At 45.9% G+C, this 12,935-nt stretch overlaps 2 protein-coding genes across 2 annotated transcripts in view; one reads left to right on the plus strand and one right to left on the minus strand.

Annotated features, from left to right (window-relative positions):
• The window catches only part of Dennd11 (DENN domain containing 11), a 34,182-nt gene extending 32,377 nt beyond the window's left edge, over positions 1-1,805 (minus strand). The window contains exon 1 of the mRNA XM_041634687.1: positions 1,496-1,805. Coding sequence (XP_041490621.1) covers positions 1,496-1,763 — 268 coding nt within the window. The 5' untranslated portion in view covers positions 1,764-1,805. The remainder of the gene's footprint in view (positions 1-1,495) is intronic.
• Positions 1,762-12,935, plus strand: part of Wee2 (WEE2 oocyte meiosis inhibiting kinase) — a 33,772-nt gene continuing 22,598 nt past the window's right edge. Inside the window, exons 1-5 of the mRNA XM_041635117.1 lie at positions 1,762-2,005; positions 4,153-4,242; positions 9,137-9,248; positions 9,681-10,029; positions 11,013-11,024. Coding sequence (XP_041491051.1) covers positions 1,762-2,005; positions 4,153-4,242; positions 9,137-9,248; positions 9,681-10,029; positions 11,013-11,024 — 807 coding nt within the window. The remainder of the gene's footprint in view (positions 2,006-4,152; positions 4,243-9,136; positions 9,249-9,680; positions 10,030-11,012; positions 11,025-12,935) is intronic.

Raw genomic sequence — 12,935 nt, forward strand, 5'->3', positions numbered from 1 at the left:
ACCATTATGCAGTCAGGAGCCATCAATGCCCACTTTCCAGTTCCTACATACACTTCAAGTGACTTCTAAGCTTGCCTCTATTTACCTTCACAAGAAGGGGTACTCCACAGGAAATACAGTTAGCTTTAAAAAAAAAAGTATTGTTTTGTCTAACATTAAGGGTTTGGGTTTTTTATTTAAATCTTAGTATTTTTTTAAAACCATGTACGTATAAGAGTCCTAGTTGTAAGAGTCAAGCAATATGTGTAATAGCAGTAAGAAAAAAGTACGGGGGGGGGGCGGTCAATGCTATTTCAGGAAACTCTGGCTTCATTTGGTTCAAATGTGCTGGTTGTAATGTAAATTTAATTCCACATAGCAGGTCGAAGTCAAAAAAAAAAAGTTTGAAAGTCAGTGGAATGAGGTGAGGAGGCAGACAGGAACCAAATGGACTCGAGTTCTTCCCACAAACCCTGCCACTAGGAATGGGGCTGTCGCCTTAGTTAGGGACCATGTATGCCTGTTTGCGGGCTCAGAATCTTTGACCACAGTTAAGCCGCTCTTCCGAGAAGCCACCAGTTCCCATCACATCTGGATCCCTTTCACAGAATCCAAATCTTCCTACCATGCATACCTTCAGGGTAGGAAGACTGGTTTCTGGAAGTAGGAACTCCCAGAAAGAAGAAAACACTTCCTTCCTTCACAAACACCAAATCCTCACTCCAGCAACTCCAAGGGGAAAGCTGGGAGGACGAATCTGGGCGTTCCTCCTCCTTCAAATGTGAAGCGGCACAGCGGCTTGGGGATTGCGATGCAGAGCCCACAGCCCTTGCATTCACTTTTACCCCCCCCCCCATTCGGAACCGCCCATTGTGGCAACGCACACCCCCCCCCCCCGCAGTGGGTGGTTAGGGTAAAGACGGTGTGACATAACCAGTTAGTTCTCCTAGAAAGACAGCCTGCCAGAGAAGGCTTCTCCAGCTCCATCTCCAAATGCTCCCACGTTAATTCCTCAAAATAAAGCCTTCGGAGAAAGTGAACTTGGCGCCTAGGAAAGTTACCTCGCTGGAAGCAACCAGCACAGAGCAGGGTCTTTCAGGACCCGCGTGGGAGGCGACTTAAGCGGGGGTGGAGAGTGGGGGTGGGTTCCCTCCTCTCGGCGTCGAAAGAACCTTCCAGCTGAGCAGGAAAAAGAGAGAAAACAAAAGCCAACGTGCCCGCGGCCACAAACCAACCCTCCCGTACTGAAACGGAGCAAGCGGGAGAGCCGGAGAGCCGCGAAGAGGCACCGGAGCGCAGCTGAGAGCCGCGGCGGGACGGGGAAGCGGGCGGAACAAAGCCCCCAAGATCCCCGGGTTCCCATCTGGGGCACAGCGCCCCCGTGCCCCGGGACCCCCGGGCGCGGAGGGATGCAGGTGTGTGCAGGGAGTGCGCCTCCAACGGGTCCTTCCCCCGCAACCTAGCGGGCGGTCGCCCTCCCCTCCCAACCATCTCTCCAGCCCTAAGCGTCTCTCACCCGAGCGGGGATCGAAGGTGACCACGAACACAGCCACCACCTGGTCCTCCTCCACGTCGCCCAGCTCCAGACGCCCGGGCTGCAGCAGCACTTCGGGGGGTGCTGGCTCGTCGGGTTCCCGCCTTCGGGGCGCTTCCGCGGCCGCTCGGCCGCTCCCACCGCCGCCCCGAGCCCATCCTCCCGCCTGCAGCGCGGGGTCCTGCGGCACAGAGACCGCGGGGCCCTCGGCCCAGCGCAGTAGCGGCGCCGCGTCTCCCTGCTCCACCATGGCGAGGCGAGGCGGAGCCGAGGCGCGAGGGGCGGGGCGGGCTGCGGGCACTCCCCTCCGGGCCTGCCCGCCCTGCCGCTCTGCGCCGTGCGGCCGCTCTCTTGGTGCCCGCCGGGCTTGGCCACACCTGCCCCTGCCCCTGCCCCTGTCCCAGCCGATGGGCATAGCCCGGAAGCTCGCGAAAGTGGCCCGCTCGGGATCCGTGCCCCAGGGCCTGGCCTGGGCTTCAGTTCTGCATCTCTGTATGTGGGTGCTCTTGACCCAGAGTGTTGGGTGCAGGGCGGACATCCCTTAGTCTGTCCACCTGCGCGTGGGTTGAAGCGCCTTGCCACCTAGGATTCCACAGTGAATTTGTGTACGTCACCATTATTTTTAAGGACCGGAGCACATATATTATATAATCCTGAGAGCTTGGTGAAAGCTGCTTCCAAGTCAGGAAGTAAAGCAGAGGACAGCTGACTTCCCAGATGTTTCAAATCTACACATAATTCAGGATTGTAGGGTGACTGATTGGGATAACACTGGGAATTTATTTCCTTGTGTATGTGCCATTTGAAGATATTAAGTTGGATGGTTATGGGTGTTGTTCTACATTAAAAAGAGCAGAAAAAGAAGTCAGAGGAGTGGGGGAGGTCAGTCCTTATGCCTGTGCCTTTAGAAAGTAAGGATTGCCTAGGAACTCCCTTTATATTAACAAATAAAATTTTGAATGTCCCAACTTGGGGGGGGGGGGAGGTGTCAACCTGGTGACTAGCTCAGAAGTATGCAAAAGAAGCCATTAAAATCATAAGAAAAAAAATAAGATGGCAAGAGACAATTACATAGATACACAAGTCACCCCGCGTTTCAAGAAGGCCCAGTTTCAGACAAGGACTTGGTGGGTTTCTGTGTTACCTGTTATTCCAGGGACCTTTGTGAAGCTCATGGTCTTCCTGCCAGGGATGCAATAATAATATGCTTAATCCTAGTCTCAAGAGAGTCATCAATGACTGCCCACAGCTGCTGCTAGTTCCAAATATGAGACTTGCAATTTAACATTTTACCAAAAAAGAGTAGGGATTGCTACCATCATCATTAGTTAGTTCAGCCTGACTCCCATCCCCTAAAGACATGTGGAGTGGTCATCGCACTCAGTTAATGAGGTCATTCCTGAAATGGGAGTTCAGAGACATACAATCCCAGCCACAGCCAAGACACAATCCAGTTTTAATTCGAGGGCACACCAGGCTGGGTTATTCACAAACTCTCAAGGCCATACACCAATATGTGAGAAAACTGCGCCACAGCCAAAGTTCCTGAGGTTGAGACATACAATATTTTATTTTTTTATTACAAAATGGGGGTTGGCAAATAATCCTTAACCTTTCCAAAGTCACCAGTTTTAGGGGAAATGGATTTTTTCTTTCTTGAAAAAGACCCTTTCTTGATCTTTTATGGCAATGTGTGCCTCTACCAGCACCCCCTAATATAATGTCCTAGGACTATATATACACCCATAAATGTAACTTCCAGCTCTCTGTAGATGCAGAAGAGCGAAGTTTCCAGACTGACAGCCATGTTCTGTCTTCAGCATAGTCTAGTCTGCTGACCATGGAGCCCAACAGTATGTTCCTAGTGCTTTGCATGAAGTTGCTCAACAGATATCCGTCAACTCAGGAAGTGAAAGCAGAGACTTGGGCTCCCAAGCCATAGGCCCTCTTGCCAGAATTTATTTAGTATCTTGCAAGTGGTAGGTGCACCAAGATGTTAGTGATGGTGCCAGTGCTCTGCTTTAGTGTACACATTCACAGTCTGAAAGATGTTTTTGATCCTGACCACCAGATTGATCTCTGTATCTACTGAGCTGTCATATAACAATACAGAGACATTGAGTTTAGCTGTTAGAGCCGTTCTGCTTGGGAACAAGTATTTGAAAAACCATGGGAGAAAGGCCATGATACCAGAGATACTTGCCTGAGGTAATGATATTTCAAAACAGGTTCACCTAGAACACCATGTCTAAATTTTAAAATAAATCATTTACTTTCTCAAATACTAACTATATCTGCATTACATAAAGTACAGAATGTTTTTAGTCTACAGCCTCAATGTAGATGGTAATTGTAAGGACTTAAATTGTCCGATCTCATCAATTCTAGAACACAGAGTGCATTTGTGTTTAACCACGCTGTGATGTCTTGACAATTGTCACTGAGGTCTGGTTGTCACAGAAGAGATTTCTGGTTGCTTTGTCAGCCATGGGGAAGAGCCAACCTGAGACTAAGCTGAGTCAAAGCCCTGCTTGAAGTCTCTTGGATAGGGCTGGCAGGGTGACTTCCAAGTGAAGGCTAGCTCAAATATTGGCTTGTAATCCAAATCCTTTGTTGAGATTTTTCATTCCTCTCCCTAGGGACGAAGCGGAAACAAGAAGTTTCCTTATCTAGCCCTCTTTGTAGGAGGCTGCTTTTACTGGTTTCCATGGCCATACGGGCATGGAAGTGTAAGGGCTTGTCTTAAATAGATATTTATCAGAGATTTCCTTTCTGTGGTTGCTTGTTGACAGTCTGTGTTGGGTTTGTTTTCTCTTTCTCTTTACATCAGATCATGAACATTTTGGTATCCTATAAAGGAAAACTACATGCATTATTTTGGTGGCTAGTGTTATGTGAGAGTCGGATAATTTATATCACCATCTGTCATTGTCGGAGAGTAAAGCTCTTCCCCCTTCTGCTGTGTCTCAAGTTTTGACCGAATTTCACACTTACCGTAAAGCTCTGTAACCTTCAGCCCTGTGCACATACTGGGAAAGATGTGAGAAAGACAGATGTTTCTCAGACTCATTCCCCAGCAGGGAAAGCAGCTATCAGGCAATTGGTAAAACGTGGGACGAGGATAGACAATCAGTCACCACTAACAGCTCGAGGTGGCCGACTGGGTTCAAGTGCATTTTCTCTTACGGTCTTGATTGTTGTATGCTTGTATTTTGTGACTGCATTTTTTTTTCAAAATATATGCTAGAAATTTGTGTTTCCTCTTTAGAACATGCATGTCCATTTAATGTCTTAATCTTACTCAGTCTTGTTATCATGTGAGACTTAACATTTCCCACTGAATAGCCTATATTTGTATGTACTTAGGGAATTATTTCTTTAATTCCTTTGAGTTGCAATTCCTTTATAACACAATGCTTAATTACTGTATTTGCTGATTATGCATTTCTAGCCATTATCTATTTTTACACTCCAACTACACCCATGGGAGGCCCTGGAAAGTCTTAGGATAAGAACATTATGATTCTATTTACTCTTGCCCATTAGCTGCTAGATGCAGAAAAGAGTACGTGTAGTGAGGTACTGGATCCCTGTTATGAGCCTGACGTCTTCAGCGAAGAGGCATGGGGGTGGGGGAAACAGAGACGGGATTTCAGAGAAAGTGAGTCGTTCTCACATGAAAACAGTGCAGAAGGAGGGGTTGAGAGGAGCCTATTCAACAGGCTGAGCAATCTGTGGTAAGATCAATGAGAATCTGAAGTTCCAGAAAGAGGACTGTGATGTAGTTATAAATACCAGTGCTAGTTGTCTGTGGATAGACGGCATCTCTAGTAATGACACTGTGGAAGTGGGTTCAGACCAGTTTTAGAGGACTGAGCCCACTGAACTCCATATTGAGAGGCCAGAACTGGAGAGAGGTCATTCCAACACTTTATGGATCAGATTTTAAGATACATGTGTAATTATTTTATTTGGTTACAGGTAATTTAATATTATCACAAACATTTTAATAAGTAGATATTTATAGTAAAAGATTGATCAGCCTGGAAGACAACTTAGACAGTAAAGCCCCTGCTTTTTAAGCATGAGGACCTGAGTTTGCTTCCTAGAATGCACATTTAAAAACCCAGGTATGGAAGCACACTGTTTTAATCCTGGCATTGGGCAGGCAGAGAGAGACAAATGGATTCTGCCTTCATCCCCAAACCAGCGAGAGACTGTGTCTCCAAAACAAAAAGAAAAAGAAAAGGAAAAGAAGTCAGATAATAGTCACTCGTGTCCTCTGTCATCTACAGGCACCCCTCCATACACACACATGTACCTGCACATACAAGAACATACACATACACACACACACACACACACACACACGAGCAAAACAATCACACTGCACAAGAGATGTAAAGAGCAGAGATTGCCATGTCTAGCTCCCCACTTCCACTCTATCTTTAGAGAAACCACTTTGGACCATTTCAGAATTTTCAGAGTTTCTGGTGAGTAACCATCTCCAACTGCTCCTAAAATGCTTTCTAATCTAAGTGTGGTGGTGCATGCTTGCAATCTCAGCACTTAGGAAAGGGACAGGAGGGTCAAGAGCTCAGGGCCAGTCTCAGCTTCCTAGAGGATGAAGGCCAGGCTGGCTGCTCTATATGAGATAATTTCTTGAAAAACAAACCCAGGGGCTGGAGAGATGGCTCCGTGGTTCAGAGCACTGGCTGCTCTTTCAGAGGACCTGAGTTCAATTCCCAGCACCTACATGGACCCATAATGAAATCTGGTGCCCTCTTCTGGTCTGCAGGCAAAACATTCATACATTCAAAATAAAAATGAATCTAAAAGAAGAAAAATGTAAACAAAAGTATTACTGGGAAGTCAGTGTTCCAGTGCTTTCCGGTGGGGGCAGTCCCACCAAATATAGAACAATCTAACATCACAACTGGGGTTATCTTAGTGACAGGCTTGCTTACTTCACTTTGAAATGATGTGGCAGAATTTCGTGGTGGTCTCTCTCCAGACCAAGGGGTCATCAGCCTATATGACCTTCCTTGGAGTGACACAGTCTCATCTTTCTAATGCAGTGGTTCTCAACCTGTGGGTCGAGGCCTCTTTGGGGGCTGAAGACCCTTTCACAAGGGGTTGCCTAAGACCATCCTGCATAGCAGATATTTCCATTACAATTCAACATAGTAGCAAAATTACAGATATGAAGTAGCAACAAAAATAATTTTCTGGCTGAGGGCCACCACAACATAAGGAACTGCTGAGGAGTCGCAGCATTGGGGAGGTTGATAATCTTAGAGGCTATACTTTCATACTTCCACTAGAAGAATCTGTGATCTAGGTGAACACAAGTTCCATGCCTTGCAGGATCAGTTGCAGCAGGCAGATCTAGCTTCTGCTTTCGCTAAGACCCCAGACCCACAGTGGATTCTCCTTACCATTTGGTGGTATGTTTACAAAAGACAAACTCCCCCCAGATAGGAGGCTTGGGGATCTGAATGCCTCCTGGCACATGAGGTTAGATTCCTTCATACACATTTCACTTTTGTGATTTTTAGTTTTGTCTAGGCAGCAATTTCTGTTAGAGTATTTTTTTTTAAAAAAAAGTGAAATATTTGACTATTTTAAACAAAACTAAGAACTATTATTTCCCCAAATCCATCCAAAAACCATTGATGGAACACCTACTGTGAGCTCAGAATTAAGGGAAGGAACTCCTTTTGCTCCCATTGACACAGATAATGTGGGGCCTCTGTTAACAGATCACCCTGGTTATTATGGGATGTCTGGGACGGATGCGCTGAAGCAGAGCTGGAATTTTCCATAGTGTGAAGAGGCTAGGAATGGAGAATCGGGTATAACATGACAGTAAAAGAGGTGAGGTTCCAGGCCAGAGGCAAGCCCGGGTCATCGAAGCAGCAGCTGCTCAATTCTCATTGATTTCCCACCCTAACATCATCTAACACAATTGGTGGAAAAGGGTGTGGCTGGCACTAGATTCTTAGAGAACAGCCATTGGCAACACAAGAGCTAAACACAGTTCCTCCCCAGACAAACAATATACTTGTAAATAAATGATTTAGTATATTTGTAGTTGAGAAGTCTAATAGGGAGAGAGGCAAGGCAGGGCACAGTGGTAAACAATAATCATCTGATCTACCTGGGAACCGCCCACCTGACCAGCTGCTGTGCCCCATCTTCAGGTCCAAGACACACTCAGTATTTAATGTCAGGCTCTATTCTGTTGGGAGCAAAGCCAACAACCAGCTGGCCTGAAGAAGTGGCAAGTTATGTGACGTGAAGAAGGGAAGAGCCTTACACCTGGGCTCAGAGTTTCTGTTGATGATAAATTTTTTGCTGGTAACCTGTACCTTCCTTTCCCTTGGATGGCTTTTTATTGCCACTATGGGATGCTGAACCTCTGACAAACATGGGCACTGAGTTTCCACATGTTAAGAGGATTATTTCGCTGCCTGTTCAAGAACCTGAAACAGTGTGTGTTGGTGGGAGGGGGTGGGGAAGACCAAGAAAAACTCATCAGTGGGCCACCTGCCAAAGCCCTGGCTCATGAGGAAGCCTTCAGCTGAGGATGCGTTCTCATTCCCCAGTTTGTATTTAGGCTGCCCTCTCTGTGAGTCCTTGTTAGAACTTCCTTGGGGAAGGAGTGGGAGAGGAGCAGCTTGTGAAGGGACCAGCGGGGAGAGGAATGGGAAGCAGTTGTAAATCCAAGACTCAGGTGAGGGGGGAGTACAGTTTGTTTCAAACTCTTTAAGCTACCTTGGTCCCTCAATCTCTTTGTCCTCTCTATTGCTCTCTTCACGTTAGGCCCCTTCAGAGCCACTTTAAATGTTCCATCGTTTTCCATTTTTAACTGACTGCCTTTCACATAGATTTCACCTGCAGTATCAGTGAGGCTTCCTTTTCCCCCATCTCTTTCATTTCATAATTTTGTGTACACACTGTGTAATGATTATTATAATCAAATTAACATGTCCCTCCTCTATGGGATTAGACCCCCAAAACTTGTCTACCTTATAACTAAATCCGTTGTACCCAATCTCTGGAAGACATTGTTCTACTTTCTGCTTCTGGGAGTCTACATTTTCTAGACTCCACATATTAGTGAGCTCATACAGCATTTGTGCTGTACTAACTTAATAGCACAGTGTCCTCTGGGTTCACCCATATTGCCAGAAGGGCAGGGTTGCTTTTGTTTGTAGCCAGATAGCATTCCATTAGCTATACGTGCCACAGTTTGGGAAACGCATCCATTTGCAGCTGGCATGAGCTGGTTCACGTCCGAGTTGTGCCAGTGCTGCAGAGAACAAGGGGATGTGGACATCTCTTTGAGGTGCTGTTTTCATTGCCTTTGGGGGGTAATTTCACTGAAGAATATTGTGGGATCATCTTTTTCCACCAAAGAGGCTTCTGAGGAAGAAAATAAATACTTGAAAATATCTTTAAAAAAGGCATTTTATAAAATACGGCCAATTTTGGCTCAAAGTGATTGTGTTTTAAAATTATTACTACCATTCACTTCCAGGCCCTGCTGTCCTTTCTAAACCTTGTCAACTCAAACATTTGTTCAATCTCCTGATCGCTTTAACTGCTCATAATTGGTAGGGAGGGATGATATTCGAATCAGGAGAGGTGTGTCTGGCAAAGGCATAGGAGGTGACCCCACTGAGGAGGAGGTGAACATCGGGCAAGACATGCTACAGGTTGTGCAAGGATCGTGAGGATATGTAAGCGATGCTGAATCCTGCTGCCTGCTGCCGCGCGCCGGGAGATGGGTGGGGTGTGAAAGCAGTAGAGATTGGTCCTGATGCATGGCAGGTGTGAAGAGTAGAAAATAATTTCCTTCTGATAATGGACTTGCTCCCCAATTGACTAATGGACGTTTTTCGTAAATTAAAGGATGCCAAACCATCTTATTAGTATTTCACAGCAACTGGCCACTGGGAGACTCTGTGGGATATCAGGAGAGTTCTTACAGGGATTGGATGCAGTTGATTGGGGAGTTGCTGGAGAGTTCTTTAATCAGAATGGAAATCAGCATATGCTGAGGCCTTAGGTGTGTGGTACTTAAGGGAGAACATGTGCAGTGTGTCTCTCAGCTGTTGGTGGGTAGAGGGAAGGCCAACCTAAAGCTATGTTCCCTTCCCAGAGACCTCCTTGCCTGCACTGTAAGGCTCTTCGCTGAGGTGGCTGACAGAGGGGTTGACCAGAATAAAGAACTAAACTTCTCTGTCTGTGAAGAAGATTTTGAGAGTGGAGGTCAGATGGCAGCACAAGGCACCGGAGAGGCCCACAGCCCAGCGTCTGAGAGGGATAAGGATGAGGAGATGGAGGAACCCAAGTCTCCCCCCAGAGGTGAACATTACCCTCCTCAGATCACAGACATGGAAAGACCGGGTCCCTCTATGTGGGTTCCAGCCCTTCCCAAATGTCCAGAGACGCCAAGACCACCCAAGAAGAGCAAGCCGCCAGTCGCTGACAGCTTCTCCACACCCAAAGTGAGTAAGCCGTTGGGGGGGGGGGGACCAGGTCTCTGAGATCTGTTCTGTGGATCAATGGATGGGAGAAGAGGGTTTGGTCGTTTGCATCTATGATGTATCTTCTGTTGCCTGTTTCTTAGTGGGAATGGATGCAAGTTTAAAGTTACTAGGAAACAGAATGAAATGTCTAGCTGCTTGTTTCCCTCAACTACTATTTGGTATTAGCTACGCAAACATCTTAGCTGAAAAGATCTTAGTTAACGAACAGTGGAACTGGAAGAGCTGTGGAGGTCCGCAGCCATCCTGTGTACTTTGCACACACGAAACCCAGTTTCTAAGAGTCTTACCTCAGCTGCTGTCAGAAGTAAGGCTGGATCCTTCATTTTTCGGTTTGGTCTGTTTTCCTTCTCGTTATGCCAGCTGGCTGTATTTCTGGGTAATTGCTTACCAATATTTTCTGGTACAGGGATGGTCACGTTAACCATCAGCACATGCTCATGTCTGCTGCTGTTGCTCTTCCCAGCACAGAGTCCCCTCTGGTTTGGGCCTGGTGCAGTGCTGGCACCTCTATTATACTTGGGGAAAGCAGAACTTGTTTGAGAATTGAAAGTGGCAGCAAGTAAGCAATGGTTGCTTGTAGATCACATATTTTTTGATTTACACTACATTACATTGCTCATTTATTGAAGCCAGGGGCTTGGGGATGGTTACATCTAGGAGATTCTGATGACATGGTGTGATTTCCAAGGTTGAATATTAGCTTGGCTCCCTGCCAGCTCAGCTGGAGCTACTTAAGATCATTATAACCTGTGTGATCCTGTGCACGGCACAGTCACTGCCAGCGGGCCTCTGTGGTGCCTGCTGAGGGCCAGAGTGTGTCTACCAGGAAATACTAGGCTTCCCGTTGAACTATAGACAATCAAATCTGTTCTGCTATCCATCAGAAGGTGTTTCAGTGTTCCAGTCCTGACCAGCTGATTATCTGTATTCTTCTTCTTGAGAACACACTGCAGGTAATAAACACAGGACACAATCTCTCTTTTCAACCAGCTTACAGTTCATCAGGAGATGAGCAGAGTGGTATTTTGAGAGTTCTCTGTGAATAATGACTCTCAGTACGATGATTAGGAAAGAAAAAAGTGATGGGAGCAAGGGAACAGCACTGACAGTTCGTGATGTTTCAACGGGTGATAGGGAATGGGCTTTGGGAATGTGCAGGCAGGACAGTGGGATGAGCATATATATTTCGTTCATTACACCACCCACAATGTGCTCTGTATTAGCAGACCCTCTGCTGGAAGACACCATTTACTTTCTTTAACGAGTACCCCTCCCCCAGTTAATAAGCAACTAAAGAAGTAATAAACACCCAGAAAATGTGATGTAGAAGGATGGCAGAGTTTGAGGAACAGAAATTTGGAATTAAGGTTCAAAACAGTGAGGGCAGTTTTCTAAAGGAAGAACTGTCTGAGAACAGACTTGGATAATGAACCTGAGTTTGCTAAGTAAAGATGGGAAAGGAGACCCTCAAGCATCCACTGAGTATCTGAGGGGAAGGAAAATCATTTGCTATTCAGTGGAACAGTAGTCTTTGTGTAGGAGAGATGAACAGTCTATCCTAAAAGTGTTGAATTAACCATGCAATGGTTTTGAGTATGGGTATTCTAGTCCAGAAAGTAGACTAGATCAGAGAAAGTCTTGACACAGGGAACAATTCACAATGGATTCCGTTGAGAGCAGAAAAGGGCCAGAATTAGGACAGGCGTGTGCAGGGCTTAAATTGAGAGAAGTTCAGGAACTAGTGGTAAATTGATGGGGTGTTGCATGGAAAAGAGGAATGGAAGATAATGGCGAGGCCTCTTGCTTGATTAAATAGGTAGAGCCTGGGGTCAAGACAGGAGACACTGAGGATATACACGTTTGGGGGAGGAATAAAACAGATATGTGGAATAAATAATTGGCTATGTGGGACATGGAAAACAACTGAAGCCATGTGGCATTTAGGAGACCAGTGAAGCCATGGCTGGGAATCAGGTCACATGTCTGCTATGAGAAGACAGGTGCTACTGATCTTGGCCCATGGCAAGATGAAGAACAGGTATAGAATAGAGCCTGGGAAAATAGGTGGAAATACAATAGGGAAAATACCCACTTCCCTACAGTACATTTAAATCAGGATGAGAACAGAGCAGGGTATCAACTCGTGCTGCTTTCTGGAGACACTGCTGCTGAAGCACAGGAAAGCAGGGTAGGCATATTTCTGCTTTTTCTATGAGGTGCGGGCAGAAATGGTGTCATTTCCTTCTCCATAAGGGATTCTTAGCAGAACCACTGAAGAACACTGAAGAAAGCGTATTAGTAAGGTTGGCGCAGCTGATCACGTTAAACATTAGCTGATGGTGATTACATCGCAACGTCGTAGATTCAAGACTCAGAGGCTTGGTCGGCCTCTGAGTTAGCAGCTTGCAAACACTCCAACGCTGTCTTGACAAGAGGCTGCCTTCTCACCATGATCTTCAGAAGTCAAGTAGCTGTCCCTCACATCTCCCTTAATCGGCCAGCATTGTCATTAGACATCTATCCACAATCTCTGGAGTGCACACACCCTCTCTATCTGCTTTGCAAACTGCTCTACTTTCAGGCAAAGCTTTATTTAAGAATGAATATTAATATCTTTCCTTTTATTGGTGACCACAAATTCTATTGGCCTTCATATTTCCAAGCTAGAAATCCTAGTGTCATCTGCCATGGTATGATTTTTTTCCTTGTTTTTATCTGAAAATTTCATAGACTCTTTTTATTTTCCTTAAAATATGGCAGAAGAATTATGGGAAGCACTGCAGATTTGGACACGCTGCATTAAATATGTGAAAGATGCATTGTACTTAGCATTATAAAACTAATGTTCATTGGGGGAATGGTCT

The sequence above is a fragment of the Microtus oregoni genome, unplaced genomic scaffold, assembly GCF_018167655.1.
Source record: "Microtus oregoni isolate MIOR12 unplaced genomic scaffold, Mior012 000046F_ref0000063, whole genome shotgun sequence".
NCBI classification, from domain to species: domain Eukaryota; kingdom Metazoa; phylum Chordata; class Mammalia; order Rodentia; family Cricetidae; genus Microtus; species Microtus oregoni.